Consider the following 20,820-nt stretch of genomic DNA (forward strand, 5'->3'; position numbering starts at 1 on the left):
CTGCAGTCACAGGCCCCCCGCAGCCTAGTAAGGCTGGTAGAGCTCCAGAGGAGGTTGGATGCTCAGCCCTGACAGGTGTTCTACCTCAAGGTCAGGGCCTTGACCAGGAAGAGGGACCTGACCCTGAGATGCAGGATGGGGACGTCTCGATTGGTGCATTCAAGTCTCTGGGACCTGCAGAAGTAGCTACTCCTCTCTGTTAAAGGCCAGCCCCCTTCTCTCTACCCACCAGTCCCCCAGCTTGAAGACAGTGCAAGAGAGTTCTGTCTTGAGAAATAACACATCCTCCCTCAGGAACTGCCACCTCCTCTTTTGGCCATTAAGTCACCACATAACCTGGCCAAGAGGTACCAGGGCCTGTTAAGGAGTGGATGAGACACGGGCTGGTCAGGGAACAGAAACCCTATAGTCATTGGAACAGGGAAAGTTTAAAGCATTATACACTAGTAACGGGACTAGCTGACAAGAAGTAAAGAAAACTGAAGATCACAATAATAGCAGACTCAGGGAGCACCCACCTGCGGCAGTGTTGAAGGAAGGAACAAAACCGGAATGACCTGGCCCGGTGACGTCCACCAGCCTCTATCACCTGTTGTCCCTGTACGGGCAGCGTGGGCTCTTTAATGGGTCCCCGATAGTACTGAACTTTGAGAACAGTCACTTGGGGGCTAGTTGGCTAGACTGGACCCCTCGTGCTGCCAAAGGTGCCGTGATTCGTCTGGACTGGAGTCCACACGTATTCCAGGCACGCGTTGGCCTTTCCCATACGCAGGGCCTCAGTGAGCTCCGTAAGCCAAGGCTCACAGAGCATCTGGTCCACTGACACAGAAACCTGCAGAGCATCTCCCTGGATATAGGGACCCACTTTACAGCAGAGGAGCTGCAGTGGGCGCACAGTCGTGGGACCCCCAGGTTCCGTCACAGCCACACACCCAGAAATGCCAGCCCAACAGAGCGGTGGGGTGATGCGTAGCAGGCTGAGCTCATGTGGCCTCCAGGCTGCAGTGTCCACTGTACATCAGTGACCACTGCAGGATGCAGTGTCCCCAGTATAGATAACTAAGGGCTCTGGGAACCGAAAGGTGGCAGTAGGAGTGGCCCTGCTTACCATCGATCCCGACGCCCCTCCCAGTAAACCTGTGTTTCTCTCTCCCGACACCTCTGGGTTCTGTAGGTTTAGTCTTGACTCCCCAGGGGAAACCCACCAGGGGCAAAGGAAGAGGACTGTTTGATTTCAAGCTACAGCTGCTGCACAGTCATTTCAAGTTCTGTACTCTGAGACTGGCAGGCAAGTGAGGTACTCTCCATCCTGCTAGGGGTGACCTCCTGTTCACCAGAGGTCAGGGCTGCTGTTACGTAATGGGGCAGGAAAGCATCTGCGTGGCCCCCAAGCGATGTGACTGGACACCTCTTGGTCCTCTGACCAAATTTGCTGGTAAATGCAGTGGCCATGGCCTGAGAAGGGCATGGTGACCAGGGACTTACACCCCTCAGGGATGAGGGTTTGGGTCACGATCAGGCAGAAGCTACCTAGACCAGCAGAGGTGCCAAGCCAGGGTGAGGGGACCTCAGAATGGGTAGTAGAGGGAGGTGAATAGCATTTGCAGCTTTGAGACCAGTTGCAGGACGAGGACAGGCAGTTCACCCCATTAACCTTCCTTTTATGTTCCCTCAGGAAGAGGCCCAGCAGAGTCCCGAAGGAGCTGCTCCCAGAACATGTCTGAGCTGCACAGTGTAGTGACCTGTAGGCAGGACTGTAGTGAACACTGTGGGTAGCCCGAGCCCCCCATTCATCACCCCAGCTGCTGCTCACCACGCAGCCCCTCCTGATGGTTGCCTCAGCTGCAAAGAGCTTCTTTGCCCAAGGGCACACCCCTTTCCCAGCAGCAGCCAGGTAATGACTGGTGGGTGCTGGGGAATAAAGGCTCAGCTCCCTTGACCCTGTGGGGGACGACTCTACAGGACCATGCCCGGTCCAGAGCAGGCCTTCGTAGCGGCCACATCTTGGACCGGTCCTCCCTCCTTCACTCCCCTACAGACGTTGACCCTGAGAGCGCTACCCCAAAACCTTTCTGAATGCAAGCCTTCATCTCAGGCTCAGCCTCCCAGGGACAAGACCTGTGCCAGTGCATGGCTACAACATGCTCATGGACATAAATGGGGAGATTTGGTCATTGTTTTAAAAAACGGGATCATATTTTCACAGATCTCTGCATCTTCAAGTCGACTAATACAGCTCATTCTTTTCAATGACTCTGTGCTTCGGGGTGTGGATGTTACATAATTTATTCATCAACTGCCCTCTTGACTGGTATCTCCTTTGTTTTCAGTCCTTTGCCATAAAGCAAAACTGTCACAAATGTTTTTGCTTTAAACCTATTTACTCTTGCACATATTTCTATGAAACAGATAGCCAGGAGTGAGGTGGTTTGGTTAGATGATTTATATATTTATATCTCTGTTTTTATTGAGGTTACAACACACACACACACACACACACACACACACACACACACAGAGCACAACTATCCTAAGATTATAGTTCAGAATTTCACAAACTGAACACCCGTATAACCTTCACCCAGATCAAGAAACAGAACATTGGTAGCATCTCAGAGGCCCATCTTTCCTCCCTTTGGGTTCGTCCTTTTCTTCCCAACTCCTGAGAGTGATGTGTGTATTTTTAATTTTAATAAGTGTTGACACTGTGCTTTCCAAAAAGATCCTAACCATTCACATTTTTTACCAGCAATGAGTGAGACTACCTCTTCTCCTCCATCTCCAATTATATTTCGTTTGTGTTTCCCTGACTACTAGTGAGTTTGAGTATTACATCATGTTTGTTTGCTTTTTGGATTTGTTAGTTTGTGTGTTGCCTCTCCCTATCTTTTGCTCACTTTTCCATTGAATTGTTTCTTTTTTGGTCAGTGTAACTTGTATAATAAAAATATTAACCTTTGTCTTTTTTGTCCCAAATAGTTTTCCCAATGTATTATTTTCTTTCAGAAGTGGTGCTAGTTGTACTATCCCTATTCATTAATCTATCCTTCTCTACTGCATTAAAATACCATCTTCGTTGTATATTAAATTCTCATAAGTCCTGGGGTCAGTTTCTGGATTGTCTACTCTGTTTTAGAGTTCTTTTTGTCTATTCCTATTCAAATACCTTGTGGATTTGATTACAGTGCCTTTATAGTATGTTCTGATAATCTGGCAAAGCAAGTCTTCTTTTATTTTTTTAAAAAACTTACATTTCTGGGTCCTGCCTGGTGGTCCAGTGGCTAAGACTCCACATTCCCAATGCAGGGTCAGGCTCAATCCCTGGTCAGGGAACTAAGATCCCACATGCTGCATGGCGCAGCCAAAAAAAACCCCTTACCTTTCTTCTCTATTTTCAGACATTTAATATTTCATATGTACTTCAAAATTATTATTTTTTTCAATTAAAAGAACCCTGTAGGGTCTCTGATGAGAATTACATTAATTTAAAAAAAATATTTATATATTTATTTGGCTGTGCCGGGTCTTAGTTGTGGCACACGGGATCTTCATTGCTGCGTGCAGGATCTTTTAGTTGTGGTATGTGGGGTCTTTAGTTGCAACACATGAACTCTTAGTTACGGCATGTGGGATTTAGTTCCCTGACCAGGGATCGAGCCCAGGCCCCCCTGTATTGGGGGTGTGGAGTCTTAGCCACTGGACCACCAGGCAAGTCCCTGCATTAAATTTATATTTAGGAGAATTAAATATTTTGTTCATATCTCAGTGCTATGTTTTTCCATTTGTATAGATCATGCTTTATGCCATTTTATAAGATTTTAAGTTTCCATCATTGAGTGCCTTGTGCTTTTCTTGTTAAATTACTCCTGAGTATAACTTTCCTCTATCGTAAGTGAAAGATTTCCCCCATTTGCATTTCATCGTTGTTATCGTTGCTACAGAGAGAATGTACATCCCAGAGGTTACGAGTGGAGACTTGAGTCATGTTGCCTGGGGTTGAACCCAGGTTCCATCACTTCCTGTCCAGCCCAAGCTTATTAAAATTAAAACAAAATCTAAATGAGACGTTTGTATTAATGATATTTTACTGAAGTTCTAATTGTTCCATTACAATAGTATTCAGTCTAAGAATTTCTTCACCTTTAATACTTACAAGCTTTCTGTAAAATGGTGAACTTGGGTTTTCAGAATCAAGTATTCAAATGCAAATACCAAGTAATACTTTTTTTTTTTTTTTTTTTCTGTATTTTTGTGGTATGCGGGCCTCTCACTGTTATGGCCTCTCCCGTTGCGGAGCATAGGCTCCGGACGCGCAGGCCCAGCGGCCATGGCTCACGGGCCCAGCTGCTCCGCAGCATGTGGGATCTTCCCGGACCGGGGCACGAACCCGTGTCTCCTGCATCGGCAGGCGGACTCTCAACCACTGCGCCACCAGGGAAGCCCCCAAGTAATACTTTTTAATAAACACTTCATGATTACATAGATCTGTCTCCAGTTAATTTGAAGATACTTTGCATAAATGTTTATTACAATGGTAATATGCATTTTGGTTGTAAATTTTACTACATTGTTTTAATTAAGTAAATAATGAGTAAATGATTATAGAGGCTATTTTCAATGTTTAGCTAATTATATGATTTTTATTTCATTATTCCCTCATGCTTCCTTTCTGTGTCTGTTTAAGCTGCAGAAGTGGTGGACAAATCCAGTGTTAGGTATTCAGTACTACTTGAAGATGGGACGAATCAATCACTGGAAAAAAAGGTGAAACCTTGCAAGTATGACTAATTCTAAACAGATAACTTTCATTCATTCAATAAATACTTATCAGGTGTCTACTATATGCTAGGCACTGTGGATGCAACGGTTAAAAAAACAAAAGGCGTTCTTCTGCAGGAGCTGATAGCTTAATTTGTATGAGGGGACTAGGAAGACAGAGAAGCACAGTATTTCTCTATGACGTGGTGAATTAGCGTCACAACAGGAGACAGGGCCACGTGCTTTGGGAACGATGGGGGGATGGCTAACCCAGTTTTTGTGCTGTTTCGTTCTGCCCTTTCTGGTAGGTAGGGAGAGGAATCTGGGACATTTGTCTGAAGTATGAGCACTGACTTGAGGTCTAAAGGATGACTAAGAAATGGTCAGTCTAAAGATCCTCACCTTTAGAGAGTGGGGGAAGGACTTTGGGAAAATTTTTTAGGTTAGGGGAAGAGAGCTTGGAACTTTGGGGTAGTGGAAGTAAAGAGAAGTTCAGAAAGAAAGGGGTATAAAATTTACAATGGGTAAGTTAACGTGTTTTGGGCTTGGGAGAGAGATGAGAAGAGGTCATGTTATTACCCAAGACCTTATATAGGAAGCGGTGGTGGAGGAGGCATAACGGTTAAGAGAGCGGGCTCTGGAGCAAACTACCTGTGTCCAAATGCAGATCTAACTTAGTCTGATGTAAGCTCCCTTAGTAAATCCCTGGATTGATGGGATGGTTATTTGCCCCTGAAGTGGAAGGAGCGGCATGTTTGACAGGTGTGGGACTGTGCAGCCCTTCGAAAGCGAATGGAAATTCTCTGTCCCAAAGGTGTTCAAACTGTGCTCCTTCGATCCCTAAGGCAGAGGTCTTCAAATCTCTTGGCTCCCTTTCTCACAAAAGACTTCTGAAAAGCCATGTATCTCCTGACATATTTTTAAGTTGACGTTTAAAATATTCATCACAAGTTTAAAAAGTTTCATAGGACATGATTTCTGGTGTATTAATAATATTGACATTTAAAAAACGGTTATATCACAGTTTAAAATACATCCACTAATATCTACATACCATACTCTGATAACTTGATATCTACAATCATTCCTTTAAAAAATACATGAGCAGGATATTCTTCAACAATCTGAATTTTTATATTTTCCTTTTCCTTCTTGACTCCGTTTCTTGTATACTCCTCCACAGAATTCTTAGTGTGATATAATTTTGTGTTTGGAAGTCTTTTCTTGAAAAGCATATAAGATTTCTCTGCAATAAAAATGACTATAAATTTAAATTTTCTGTGATCATGTGACTGTGTTAAAACATTTTCTTTCAAAATTATTTTTAAAGTATTATTGGTATACGTTTGTTCAGAATAGCATAAATATATCATAAAATCTGAAAAATAAACATAAAAAGTAAAATTTTATTGTAAGTGGATCCTACAATGAAATGGAGAGATGCTTTTACACCCTCAGTCTGTGAATTGATGAATGAATATTGCACATTGCTAGACTGAAACAGGAAGAGGATTGCTGCCGAGCTGTATTTTTAAAAAAATTTTAGTAGGTAGATCAACATATTATCGACTAGTTGTGGTGATTTAATTTTCTCTATAAATGGCCTTTGGTTGGAAGTTGTCAGTGATTCATCCTCACTCTTATGCACATGTGCAGCACACTCCCCTCCACAGCATCTCCTGTTACACACATGGTGCCAGTGCGTGGCCGTGGTGGGAGACTTTCTAAACTAACTCCTGCCTATTCCAGCCCAGGATGCAGATACGCACTCCTTCCTGGTTGGGAAAAACCACTGCTCTGGAAGACACTCCATAGTTCATTAGAAAGTTGGATCATAGTTAATGTGAAGCTGTGTTCCCACTTTACCTTAGATGAGTTTTATCAGATTTTACTTTGGTTTAGACCTGTCTTATGAATCCATATTTTAGTGAAATATTTTCCATTTTTCCATAGAATCTTAATTCTCTTACGAGCCAGACATCAAGAGTTTCCATCAAGTTCTCTTCTCAGTCCTCCAGTATCAGACTCACAGATCAACTGTCTACTGACCAAAACGAGAAGAATATCAGCTCATTGGCTGCTTCCAAGTGCTTAATTCCACAGTGTGACCAAGAGGCTTCAGTTCTACAGAAAATGGAACATAAAAGAAAACACCTACCAAAGGAAAACATAAATAGTGAAAACAATAAAGAAAGCATGAGTCTTAAAAGAAAACATATCACATGTAATAATTCATCAGAGAAAACAAGTAAACTTACGGCATTGGAAGAAGATGCTAATGAGGTTGAAACCTACCTAAATTCTAGGAACTCAAAAGCATTCACAAACAATTTTTGTGATATTAGGTATTTGGATGCTTTGGAGAAAAGCCAGCTGATTGAAATGCTCAAACAGGCAGTAGCTCTGGTGGTAACTCTGATATATAAGGATGGCTCAACTCAGCTGAGAGCAGACCAGGTTAGTAAACGGTGTTGGTTTTTGTTTGTTTGTTCTGTTTTGTTGGCACCGTAAAAGAAACCCATTTTCTTAGTGTCTGATTTTGATAGGAGAGCTAGAAGCAAGATTTTAAGCCTTTCCCTTTCCCCCAGGGGTGAGTGACTGATACTGCATAGTTCTCATGAGGTTGTTAAGAAACTGCTGAGGGCTTCCCTGGTGGCGCAGTGGTTGAGAGTCCGCCTGCCGATGCAGGGGACGTGGGTTCGTGCTCCGGCCTGGGAAGATCCCACGTGCCGTGGAGCGGCTGGGCCCGTGAGCCATGGCCGCTGAGCCTGCGCGTCCGGAGCCTGTGCTCCGCAACGGGAGAGGCCACAGCAGTGAGAGGCCCGCGTACCGCCAAAAAACAAAAACAAAAAAACTGCTGAATGTTTTCCAGAGTACTTGTACCATTTTATATTCCACCAGCAAAATGTGAGTTTCCAAATTCTCCACCTCCTTGTCAATACTTGTCTGTTTTATTTTAGCTATTCTGCTGTGTGTGAAGTGGTATTTCATTGTGGTTTTAAATGTATTTCCCGGGCTTCCCTGGTGGCGCAGTGGTTGAGAATCCGCCTGCCGATGCAGGGGACACGGGTTTGTGCCCCGGTCCGGGAGGATCCCACGTGCCGCGGAGCGGCTGGGCCCGTGAGCCATGGCTGCTGAGCCTGCTCGTCCGGAGCCTGTGCTCCGCAATGGGAGAGGCCACAACAGTGAGAGGCCCGCCTAGCACCAAAAAAAAAAAAAAAAAAAACCAGTAAATGTATTTCCCTAATAACTGGTGACATTAAGCATCTCCTCATATGCTTACTGGCCATTTGTGTATCTTCTTTGGTGAAATGTCTTGAAATTCAAGTCTTTTGCTCATTTTAAAATTGGGTTATTTGTGTTTTATTTTGGATCTGTAAGGGTTCTTTATATATTTTAATACCAGTCTCTTGTCAGATATATGATTTGCAGTTCTCCAAATCTGTGGCGTGTTTTTATCAATTTCCTGACGGTGTCTTTTGAAGCACAAAATTTTTTAATTTGGTGAACTCCAGTTTACCAAGTACTTTTTTATTCTTCTGCTTTTGTTGTTAAATTTAAGAATGCTTTAGGACTTCCCTGGTGGTCCAGTGCCTAAGACTCTGCACTCCCAATGCAGGGGGCCCGGGTTTGATCCCTGGTCAGAGAACTAGATCCCACATACTGCAACTAAGAGTTCCCATGCTGCAACTAAAGATCCTGCATGCCGCAACGAAGATCCCACACTCCTCAAGGAAGATCCTGCATGCTGCACCTAAGACCTGGCACAGCCAAATAAATAAATAAAATTTTTTTTAAAAAAGAATGCTTTGCCTATACCAGGTCATGAAGATTTACTATATTTTCTTCTAAGAATTTATAGTCTGAGCTCTTACATTTAAACCTGTGACCGAGGATTTCCTTGGTGGTCCAGTGGTAAAGAATCTGCCGTACAATGCAGGGGACGTGGGTTCGATCCCTGGTCAGGGAACTAAGATCCCACCTGCTGCGGGGCAACTCAGCCCGCGCACCACAACTACTGAGCTCGTGTGCCTCAACTAGAGCCTGCGTGCTGCAAACTGCAGAGCCCATGCACTCTGGAGCCCGTGCGCCACAACTTCAGAGCCCACGTGCCCTGGAGCCTGTGCGCCACAACTAGAGAAGAGAAAAAAAACAACCCACACGCCACAACTAGAGAGAAGTCTGTGCGCCACAACAAAAGATCCTGCATGCCTCAGCGAAGATCCCACGTGCTGCAACTAGACTATCTATGGCATACCCCACCCTAGAAAACTGCTTCCATCAGTAAACCACTCAACTTCAGGGCTGTCAAGAGGCTCATCTAGAAGATCAGGCCTGCTGGAGTAAGTTTGCTCTCCGGTCTCTATACACTGATGCACTAAGTCTCCATTCTTGGCTGCTGGAAGCAGAGTTGCTGGGTTCAGGGTTTGGCACACCTTTAAGGGAATGTCGGGGGTTCCATTAGGAGGGCCTGGTATCTTGTTAACCTTCCTCCAGTCAACTAATGGTGTCCTTTGACTTCTAGCACAGATTGTACCTGATGAGGGGTTAACACACCTAAGTGTTGTCCTAGGGTGAGCTTGGAGGCCTCATTAACCAACAGGGCCGTGGCTGCTGCTCACAGGGAGTTTGGCCATCCCAGGGCCACTAAGTCCAGTTGTTTTGAAAAGTAAGCCACCAGTCTTTGATTTGGCCCCAGCTCTCAGGTCAGAACTCCGAGCGCTATCCCTGACCTCTCATGGACATGTAGGGTGAAGGGTTTGTCTGATGTTGGAAGCCCCCATGCTGGTGCCCTACTCAACTCAACTCAGTCTTTAGAGTCTCAAAGGCCCACTGGTGTCTCCTATTCCCTTTCTTCCCCCTTCAGAGCCTCATATAAGGGTTTTGCTGTAAGGCCATAATTTGGAGTCCAGATACGATAGAACCCAGCCATCCTGAGAAAGCCTTGGAGTTGTCTCTTCATGGTTGGAGAAGGTAGTGCGCTAATTGCTATCTTTCAATCCATGGCCAGGACTTGCGCTCCTGGGGTCAAAATAAATCCTAAATACTGAACACTGTTGTGAAATCTGAGCCTTTGTCAGAAAATTAGGACCTTAACAGTATTCTGATCTGAAACTTGCTTTGTCTCACTACTTATTAGCAGATCATCAATATATTGTAATAGAGTTCCATTTTTCAGGCTCAGTTCCCTCAATTCTTTTGCTAACGAGTTTCCAAAAAAATGGGGACTATTCTGAAAACTCTGCAGAAGCGCCGTCCAAGTGTATTGAGTGGCCTCCGGAGGGTCAGGGTCCCTCCATTCAGAGGCAAAAAAAGGTATTGAGGGACTTTCCTGGTGGTCCAGTGGTTAAAAATCCACCTTCCAATGCAGGAGATGTGGGTTCTGTCCCTGGTCGGGGAACTAAGTTTCCACATGCCACGGGACAGCTAAGCCCCCATGCTCTAGAGTCTGTGTGCAGCAGCAAACATCCTGAACGCCACAACTGAGACCTGATGCATCCAAGTCAATCAATAGTAAATATATACACCCTTTCCTCCCTTTCCAGAAGAAATTTTTTTTTAAATGGTATTGAGATTCTGGATGTAGAGAAATACAGAAAAATGCATCTTTGAGGTCCAACACAGAAACACTGAGTGCTTCCTGGCACTTGGGCACGGAGGGCGTGTGGGTTTGGCACCACGGGGTGAAGAGGGATGACCGCCTAGCTCACTGCTTGTAAGTCTCGCACAAACCGATACTCCCCATAGGCTTCTGAACAGGGAGGATCGGGCTGTCACCAGGGGGTTGGCAGGGCCTAGCGACTCTGTGTTTTAGGAATTTGGTGAGCAGCGTTGGGCCCCCCTCAGGGCCTCAGGCTTTAAAGGATATTACCACCAGGAGCTGGGGCCGGCTGGGGCTGTCGTTTGGGCACCCCGCAGGAGGGCACTCGGGACGGTCCCGTCCCCAGTGCCCTCCTTCCAGGAAAAGGCACACTGATTCCTGCCCAGGTGGTTCCTGGGCTACTGGTCTGGTCTTCTCAGCTGTCTAGTGTCCCCTCAGGATGGCGGGCGGATCAGAGCAGCTAAGAGCCGTGTTTTCGTTGTTAATTAATCTCCTATCCGTGTTGGCCTCCTTTGCCATGTCCTCGTTGTTATAGACCTTGAAGGCCTCCTCTGCCAAGGTTGACGGTGGGGTTTGGGGCCCAGCTTCAAGCTTTTGTAATTTCCTCCTGATATGAGGAGAGGACTGGGTGATAAAATGCATGGCCAATAGCGACCTCCCTTCTGCAGACTCGGGGCCTGTATTGGTGTACTTCCAGAATGCCTCTGTCACCCGACTCAGGAAGACTGCTGGGTTTTTATCTTTTTCCTGTGTAATCTCTTGGACCTTATCATAAGTTACAGGCTTCGCCATGCGCCTTTCCATTCCTTCTGGTAAACAAGTAATATAACGTCTCATCCTGGCTTGGCCTACGTGATCTTCACAATCCCAGTGGGGGTCCTGTCGTGGGATTGCGTCACCAGTTCAGTAAATCTGGTGCTGCGGGTTGGTGGCCACTAGGCTGTCTGTGTGTCCCCTGGCCTTTCTTAGTATACATTCGTTCTTGTCCAGGGGGCAACGGTGGTTCAGAATAACTGTAATTCTTGCCATGTCAGGGAAAACATTAACCCTAACATGGCACATGTGTCCCTAAACTTGTCAGGGTTCTGTGAGAACCTGCCAAACCCCTCCTTACGGATTCCGAAGTCTCCCGTCAGGAAGGAGTCACGCACTCTAGTAATTCCCTGTTCCCGTCAGCTACTTCCCAGAGGGGGTAAAGGCCCCGTGGTGTGAAAGTGGGGGCTAAGTTTGAACCTGATCAGGGCTCCACTGGGGACAGCACTGGAGGCTCTGGTTTCAGGGCTCCTGGCTAAACGGGGTAAGGTGGGGGTCGAGGGCTGAAGGGGGTGTTGAAGGGGAAGAAGCCCAATGAGAAAGAGGCTCAATGTGCCAATGACAAGTTGGCGGTTGAAAGGGGATCTGTGAGAAAGTCTGGCTCTAAATCTTCTGGGGACAAAACAGAAATAGAGGCCACACACACAACCGGAATCCCTCAAGCTGGGGTCTTGATAAAGTTTCATAAAGGCCTGCTCGTAACGGACCTCCCCCCATTTCGGGGACTGCGTACGATATTTTGGTCCAGCTGTAAAATGGTTCTAAAGTTAAGGGATCCATTCTGTAGCCACTTCTTCCGGTCACCCAAGGCATATTGGGGCTAGGCTGTGTTGCAAAAGAAGATGGTTTTTAAACCATCTAATTTAAACTGTCCCCAATTTTTAAGAATTTTAATCTTTGGGGGCATTTCCCGTGTTTACATATAAATCTGGTGGCTAACAAACTGAGATCCTGGGGCTGGGTGGAGTCCTCAAGACCCGGCATCACAAAACCAAAGGGTGAAATGACAGAGGAGATCTCAGAACTCCCTTCCCCACAGTTGAATACCCAGGACAGAGAAATATTGGGGGGTTGTGTAAGGTTCACCTCAACAGGGACCTTGGGGGCTGGGGGTTTAGATGTATGAAGTAAGGAAAAAGAAATAGGAGAAAGCGAGAGAGGCTGCTGTTTGAGCCGGCCCCTCTGCATGTGTCTGTTCAGGCAGTTCCAGTCTGCCGTGCTCTTCCACAAGGGCCAGCGGAGGGAGGCACTCCATCCACCACCCACCGGGTGATCAGACCCAGAAACCAGTGCTGGTGGGGCTCTAACCCACGACTGGGACTTGAACCCAGGAAAAAGAAGTTGAGAAGTTTGTGACGACTGGGCTTCCGGCCACTGCACAGTATGAGGCGTGAACCTCTGTCACTCTCAGAAATCTCCCCTCAAGGAGAGCCCGCCGGACCAAGACCTGCACGCTGTGAGGCCAGCCTCTCCCACCTCGGTCACCCGCCAGGGCGAGCCGGTGCCACCCAGAGGGAGCGTGGTCTCACCAACTAAGGAGTTAGGCTGTAGTCACCCAACACTCACCTTCTCAGAAGGATGTGAGGAGAAGTAGGAGGGGACAGAGAAAGGAGTTGTAGAGAGAAAGAGATCAGAAGAGGGAAAAAGGACAGAGGGAGAACGGAAGGGGAAAGTTGCCTGAATGAGGATAGTGAGACCCCTGGGGCAGCGAAGGCAGACTTACCAATCCCTGCAGCACTGAAGCAAAGATTCAGGTGGCCACTTGTCAGCTGCAGTCAGCTGTACCAAATGGGCCCAGACCCTCTCTCAGAGGGGCAAGGAAGAAAAGAAGGCCCCACAGGTCCCAGCAGAGTTGCCAAAAATTGTTACCAGCCTGGGCCCTTGGACTCTTTAATCAATAGAAATTGACAAGAGGCCAGATGAGAATTTCAGGCAAGGCTCTATTGGGACTCCCGTGCTATACAGCACAAGGGAGCAAGAACAAGAAACAGGTTCCCTTGCCTACCCCCTGAGAGGACCTACTTGGGACCTTAAATGGGGTAAAAATGGGGGTGGGTCTGTGGGTTGGGCATAAGGCACAGCTTAGGGGTCTGTCCACCCCCTTGGTGGTGCCGTGTGCGGGGATCATGCACCGTGCCCTGCTTTTGCTCCCAGCACCTCAGAAATGGCAGTTTGTTTGTGACCTTTTTGTATCCTATTGCTTATTGTCCCAGCTTGCCCATGCATGCAGTTATTTTTAGTCACTTGTAGTTTCTTTGTATCCTATTGTTCAAGGAGACACTTGTCCAGGTACAAGTACTCTGGTAGAGGATCCCAAGTCCCGGCCTGGCTCAGTTTTGCCATCTTAGCAGTATTGAATTTTCTGATCCATGAACAGGGGGTGCCCTTTCATTTATTTAAAACTTCGATTTCTTTTAGCAGTGTTTTGTAAGTTTCAGTGTAGTGTATAAATCTTGCTTTACCTTTCACTTTTGAAAGGCATTTTTATGGGATAAAGAATTATAAGTTGATAGTGTTTTTCTTTCAGTAGTTTAAAGATGTTATGCCTCTGTCTTCTAACTTGCTTTGTTTCCCATAAGAAATCGGCTATCACCCTTATCTTTGTTTCTTTCTGGGCAATGTGTCCCATCCCCCCCTCCCCAGCTTCTTTTAAGGTTTTCTCTTTCTTACTGCTTTCAAGCAATTTGATAATGATGTAACTTGGTGTAACTTTCTTCATGTTTCTTGTACTTGGAGTTTATTGATCTTCTTGGTTCTACAGCTCAGCTTGGGAGAATTGACATTATTATTTTGAGTTTTATATTCCTTAAACATGTATGTGTCTCTGTTACGGAGGTCTTCTTTCATCAGTATTTTATAGTTTTCAGTATACAGATCCCATACATGTTGTATTGATTTCTATCTAAGTATTTAATTTGGTGGAATAGTTATTATAAATGGCAATTTCTTTTTTAAAAAGTTTATTTGTACATGTTCATTGTTAGTGTATGGAAATATAATTGATTTTTGTATTTTGATCTTGTATCCTGCAACTTTGCTAAACTCACACATATTAGTTCCAGGAGGTGTTTTGTTTTGTAGATTCCTTTGGGTTTTCTACACAAACATTTATGTTAATCTGTATATAGGGACAGTATAGTTCTTCCTTTCTAATTTATATGCCTTTTATTTCTTTTTCTTGCTGTGTTGCATTGGCTAAGACTTCCATTATGATGTTGAATAGGGAGGAGACCAGATTTGGAGAGTGAGATCATGGGTTTGGCTTTTGACCTTGATTGACATTAGAAGAGGTGTTCATTTACAAATTTCAATTTTAGGCCTTTTCTTTCTGCTTAATTAAAAAACATGACAGATCGTTCTTGAATAAATGCATTGTTTATGTTTGATTTTGGAACTTTATTGTGTATTCACAGGCTCTGGTTTCCTCTGTTGAAGGCATTGTGATGTTACCAAGGAGCCACGCAGAGAAAGGCAGTGGTCCTCTGGCTGCCCCAGCCTCTGACAGTGTTCTGGAGGAAGGCTTCATGCCCAGTGATCAGTGTATCTACATAAAAACGGAACCCTCTTCTATTTGGGGCCAAGAACAAGAGGCACATCATCAATTTGCCAGGTAAGAATTCTTCACTAATTACCTTAAATCCTACTTATTCACGTGCTTTATCCTAATTTAGAGTTTCCCAAGCTCCAGTTTTAGTTATTTAAACTTTCGGAAGTTTTGTATGAGCACATGAAAATAAAATGGATCTAAATGACAGAAACTGCTACAAACACCCTCTCACCCTCAAACGCCTCTCTCCCTCAAACACCCTCTCTCCCTCAAAGAGCTTCTGGGATGGAGGGTCCGTCCATGGGAGCCTGCTCCAGGATTTGAGTCAACATCACAGTGAGAGGTTGGTGAGAAAAGCATCACCTTAAGGCGTGAAAACCCACTGTCGCTGCTGGAGCCCTGGCTGATTTCCTCATTACACTTGTGCTCTCGCTCATGGCCTTAGAAAATTAAGTTAAATTAAGCCTGCCTTCAAAGAGTAAATAGTCCTCAATACCACCAAGGTATTACTAATTTCAAAGCTTCATTCTGTGAAAATAGACAAGAAATGTCTCACTCGTATTTGCCTTCCCAGAACCTTAGCGTTTCAGAACAGGCAGGGATGCTTCCGCTGCCCCTTCTCAATCCTGCAAAGTCTCGTCTTGGCTTGGAGCCTGAGCCCCTCATCACTGCTTCTTTGCTCACTTTGTCAGCCTGCCTCACTCCTGCTTTGGGTGGGGGCATCCACTTCCTGTTTGCCCAGCCCTCTGAACTCAAGTCAGTCAGGTGCCTGGAAGGAGCTCCTTGAAGCCACTGCCCTGAAGAGGCCTTCAAGGAGGCTCGGGGTGAGAAGGTGGGGGCCTGGGCCTGGCCCTTCCTGCGTAATACATTCTCGCTGGTCTCTGGGTGGGTTTTAGGTGGTTGCTGTGTCGGTTCCAGCCTACGGATAGTGATGCTGTCTAGGCTGGGAGTGCCTGAGGCACTGGTTCCGCCTGTATGCCTCCCACCAAGCCCCCACAGACATTTCCTCCATAGGGGCCAGCGCTGTAGCTGGACCAGCCCTTGTGGTTCTTATGATCACAGGACACGCTTCAGCAAAAACTATTAGGCAATTTGAGGAACAAGATTTATCACAAGTTCTGGAGAGTACACAGAGAGGTTATGGGGAGAGAGAGAGAGAGAGCATGGACCTGGGCCTCTGCCTGTATTAGGGTTTGAAGGTGGGGTGTCTAGGTTTTCACGGATTCACTCTTTACTGGCGAGTTTAAAGCATAAGAGCAGGAACTAGGGCACCGGAAGGTTGAGAAGCCGTGTCATCACGCAGTCGGTTGTCTGGGTTACCCAGGGCTTCATCTGGAAGAGGGAGCTTCATCCGGTTCCTTTTCTGGTTGTTTTGCCAGCAGCTGTGTTGCACAGCTGGCAACGCGTCTCTTCAGGATGGATGTCTTTGAAATGGATGCCTTGGCAATCGAAGCGTGATGTCAGGCATGGACACCACAGTGTGTACGTGGGACGATGTCTGACAATAGAGCACTCTGCTCCCAGGAGCCCGTAAGCTTTTTCTTCCACAATTTTCTTTTGAAAGAACTACTGGGCAGGCTTTTTCTCTGCAAGACCTCTGTGAGAATAGGGCCCTCATATTTGGACAGCCCTTTCTGAATTCTGGATTTATATATTCTACTCGACATTCTCCACTTGGACGTCGGATGGTCACTTCGGCTCCCATCCTCCCTGTGCCTTTTGTTTAGCAGATGTGGCATAATTGACTTCTGTAACTGACTTAGAAAATATACTGTGTTTTAGCCGCTTTGTCTTACAAGATATTCTTTGTGTCGCATGTCCTTTCTTAAGCTAGAAATCAGCTAGAGTTTGTCTCTTAGTGGGAGGGATCATAGTTGTTAGATGGCCTTATTGAGAACTTCCGGGTTTCTAGCTACAAGAGCATCGAAGTGGGAGGACGCTCCAGTAGTCCCAGCTTGTCTCCCTCATAAGCTGCCCCCACTCCTACACACCTCTCCAGGTCCGGCAGAGGTAAGACCTGAAGCTGTGCTGTCAGCAGTGGCCCTCTTCAAGGAAAACCAAAGTGAAAGCACACAAAAAAATGCAAAAAGGCTGAAAATGTCCGCCTACGGAGCAAGCAGAGCTAATCGGACCCCAGGTTTCCTTCTTCCTCAGCCTTATCTGAAGACCCTCACTGATGTATTAATAAGCAGTCACCATAAAGGGGGATTAATACCTTGGGCCCTGGCAGCAGCAAGATCGGGTCTCAGACCTCAGCTTTGCCACTTCTCAGTTGTGTAAGGCTGGGAAAATTGTTTCACCCCTCCGAGCCTCAGTTTCCTTATCTGTAAAATGGATCTAGTGCCTGCCTAATGGGATTATGATGAGGTTTCAACACAACAGTCCTCGTGAAATGTTTAGTGTGGTATTCGCACATGGTAAGTGTTCGATGAACGTCAACTATTATGAATCCTATATTCAAGGAGCTCGCGATTTAATGGGCCAAGGTAAATTACAGTATCGCAGATGTGGTCCCCACTGTAGCAGGTGTGTGACCAGGAGTACTAAAGGAACCGGGAACCGGGCAACTCCCTGCCCAGGGAATCAGACACCTGAGCAGTTTGTAGAAGTTGTGGGAGGGAAATTTTAGGCAGGAATACAGCATGTGCCTGTGGCCCTGGAGTGTGAGAGGACGTGCACAATCTGGTGATGGAGGAAGGCGAATCCAGTGTGGGCAGAGGGTAGACTGGGATGTGCTGGCAGCGCAGGCTGGGGCCAGCTGGGAGGAGTCCAGGGCACGTCAGCTCCGCTCAGGAGCTGGAGGCTGTCTGTAGGTCGTTGTGCTGCACCCAGGGATTGGCTCTGAACAGTTGTGTGAACTTGAGTTCATTACTAGCCTCTTTGTGTCTTGGCTTCATCATCTGTAAATTGCAGATAATAAGTAACACCTACAAAATATAACGCAGGAGGCTGCATATAAGAAGTTTATTTGGGGCTTCCCTGGTGGCGCAGTGGTTAAGAATCCACCTGCCAATGCAGGGGACGGGTTCGAGCCCTGGTCCGGGAAGATCCCACATGACACGGAGCAACTAAGCCTGTGCGCCGCAACTACTGAGCCTGTGCTCTAGAGCCCGTGAGCCACAGCTACTGAGCCCGCGTGCCACAACTACTGAAGCCCACGCGCCTAGAGCCTGTGCTCTGCAACAAGAGAAGCCACCGCAGTGAGAAACCCACACACCACAATGAAGAGTAGCCCCCGCTCGCCGCAACCAGAGAAAGCCTGCATGCAGCAACGAAGAACCAACACAGCCGAAAATTAAATAAATCAATTTATTTTTTTAAAAAATGTTTATTTGGGGTCTTAAGAATTGCAATTCAGGAGACAAAGATTCAGGAAACCCCAAAAGAGTGTTCTGGGGAAGAGAAAGAGTCAGGGACTTATAAAAACAAAATGCCACAAGATTGTCAAAAGTTGCCTGGCAAGAATTGGGGATTGACTCTGATACGAGTCCAAAAACATTTGTCCTTAAGGAATCACGAATTGTTTCAGGGTAGGGGTCTGACAAGTAGATAGGGTGTCCCGGGTTTCTGGCAGAGGTTCTGGATAACCTCACCAGGTTGAAAGGTCAGATTCCATCCAAGGTGAGACACATGCGTCCCACTTTCTCAGAGGCCTCCTGGCTCCGTTCTGGGGACTGAGCAATACCGTCCCTGTTTCGATTTTCCTTCCACACCTCTTAGGATTTGAGTTAATCTGTGGAAAGCTTGCAGAAGAAGAATGTCTGCCCATAGAACTGCATAAGTGACAGCTGTTAGTGAAGTAGTAATAATACTTTCCCAAGGTGAAAAGCTCCAAATTACTGTGTCAATCAGTGAATGTCTTTTCATTTTCTAGGAAGGTGCTGCTTCAAACACTGAAATGTAAATGTCCTGTTATTTGTTTTAACGCCAAGGATTTTCTGAGAACAGTGATGCAGTTTTTTGGTGATGATGGCATTTGGAAGTGTGGTATGTTTTAGTTTTTATAATCTCCTAAACTTAACTTTCCAACAGTGATTCCTCCTGGGAATGGGGGCACAGCAAGGGCTGCCGTGTTGCACAACTCGTGGGTTGGGAGTGGAAGGGAGGTCGCACAGCTGCGATGCACTACCTGTGTGGCCGTGGGCCCTGAGCGTGAGGAGACACTTTCCCTCTGTGTTTTAGATTATTTGAATTTTTTCAAGTATATGTTACTTTTGTAATTTAAAACAGGAAGAAGTAAATTATGCAGCATGGGCAGATGGGATTTGTTGTTACCACAAGTAGCTTATATATAAACTTTCTAAGAATTAAACTAAAGTCCAGAGTAATTAACATCAAAACAGTATAAAACACGTTTTTTATCTTTCCTTTAAAATTGTAAATAAGAATTTTTAAAACCTTTTTTTATTAGATGGACAGATATGTAATAAAGCAAATATTGAAAGAATGTTCATTGTAGATTCTAGGTAGTAGATGTATGAGTGTTGACTGTACAGTTCTTTTCAAGTTGAATGTTTGAAAATATTCATAACAAGATACTGGAAAAAATCTTTTTATTGTACAAAATTTCCAACACGTACAAAAGTGCCTGTGATACGACAAGAAATGTATATTTGGTCTTTGTTCCTGGTTCCCAGCACTCAGCTCCCAAAACCCATATGGTCTCCAGAGTGAGGAGTGTCTTTTGTGTGCTGATGGAGGACTGGAGCCTGGAGGCCCCCATGGCTTTAGGGTGGGCGTGGTCAACAGGAAGAAGAGGCACCATTAGAGGAGTGGTACTCGCCGTCCCACCTGAGACCTCCAGGAAGGGGAGCAGGGCTGGAGAGCAAGTTAACCACCAGTGGCCAGTGACTTAATCAATCACACCGATGTAACGAAACCTCCATAAAATCCTCTAAATGGCGGGGTTCCTAGGTGAGCTCGTCAGGGTGCTGGGAGCGCGGTGCCCCTGGAGAGGGCGTGGAGGTTCTGCGCGCCCTCCCTACGCCCGGCCCTACGCATCCCTTCCATCTGGCAGTTCCTGTGTCGAGGGCTTTATGATAAACGGGTGTCGTAAATAAGGTGCTTTCTCGAGTTCTGTGAGCCGTTATAGCAAATGATGGACCCTGAAGAGGGGTCGTGGGAACCCCCTATTTATAGCTGTTTGGTCGGAAGTCCAGGAGGCCCTGGACTTGGGGCTGGTGCCTGAAGTGGGGCCGTCTTGTGGGGCTGAGCCTTGACCTGCAGGGTCTGCACTAACCCCAGGTAGTTCGTGTCAGAATTGAATTGAGTTGTTGGACGCTCGGCTGGCATGTGCAGAGAACAGCCGGTGTGTGGTGGGGAAAACACAACAGAGTACACAATACCCAATTTCAACAGCTATCAACTATGTCCAGTCTTCTCTCCCCTATAACTTCCCACGTTTCCAAATCTCCATCCCCTGGGTTATCTTGTAGCAAATCCCAAGCATCATATTATTAACCTGTAAATATTTCAGTTAGACGAGTAAAATATGAGGATTTCATTTTTCAGATGATGCTGTCATCATCTCCCCACAAAATTAGCCATAATCTTTTCACATTATTAGCTATCCAGTCAGTGTTTGTGCTTCCCCAGTTGTCTTTAAATATTTTTGTTGGTTTGTTTTTGTTGTTCACAGTTTGAATTGGGATCCAAACAAGGGTTAGTGTTATCCTATACTTGGGTTGGGTGTTTCTTTTACTCTGTATATTCTCTCCATCTGTTGTATTTTCTTGCAATCATTTCATCGTTTTTAACAGACCAGGCTTTTGTCCTGTAGGATTTCCCTTTCTTGGCATTTAGCATGTTCTCTCTCTTCTATTTCTTGTAAATTGGCAATGAGATTCAGTGGCTTGATCAGATTCAGGCTAGATTTTGGGAGTGCAAGACTGCTTCATAGTCCTGACCCGAACTCCAAGTGGTGTTGTGTCCTTCTGTCAGGAAATATATAATGTCTGGTTGTTTATCTTTTTTGTGATGTTTGAATTGTTATTGTGACTTCATATTGTTGAATCTTCTCCATCTTTCCCATTTATCACTTTATCTAGAATCCATTTTCAATCTCTTCTTTTTTTTAATTTAAAAAAATTTCCTCTTTCCC

The 20,820-nt window shown here is 45.8% G+C and overlaps 1 protein-coding gene across 1 annotated transcript in view; it reads left to right on the forward strand.

Moving 5' to 3' along the window:
* Nucleotides 1–20,820, forward strand: part of POLN (DNA polymerase nu) — a 157,573-nt gene that overhangs the window by 8,325 nt on the left and 128,428 nt on the right. The window contains exons 2-5 of the mRNA XM_059065997.2: nucleotides 4,685–4,764; nucleotides 6,712–7,215; nucleotides 14,587–14,783; nucleotides 18,595–18,707. Coding sequence (XP_058921980.1) covers nucleotides 4,685–4,764; nucleotides 6,712–7,215; nucleotides 14,587–14,783; nucleotides 18,595–18,707 — 894 coding nt within the window. The remainder of the gene's footprint in view (nucleotides 1–4,684; nucleotides 4,765–6,711; nucleotides 7,216–14,586; nucleotides 14,784–18,594; nucleotides 18,708–20,820) is intronic.

The sequence above is a fragment of the Kogia breviceps genome, chromosome 6 (assembly GCF_026419965.1).
Source record: "Kogia breviceps isolate mKogBre1 chromosome 6, mKogBre1 haplotype 1, whole genome shotgun sequence".
In the NCBI taxonomy this organism is placed as follows: domain Eukaryota; kingdom Metazoa; phylum Chordata; class Mammalia; order Artiodactyla; family Physeteridae; genus Kogia; species Kogia breviceps.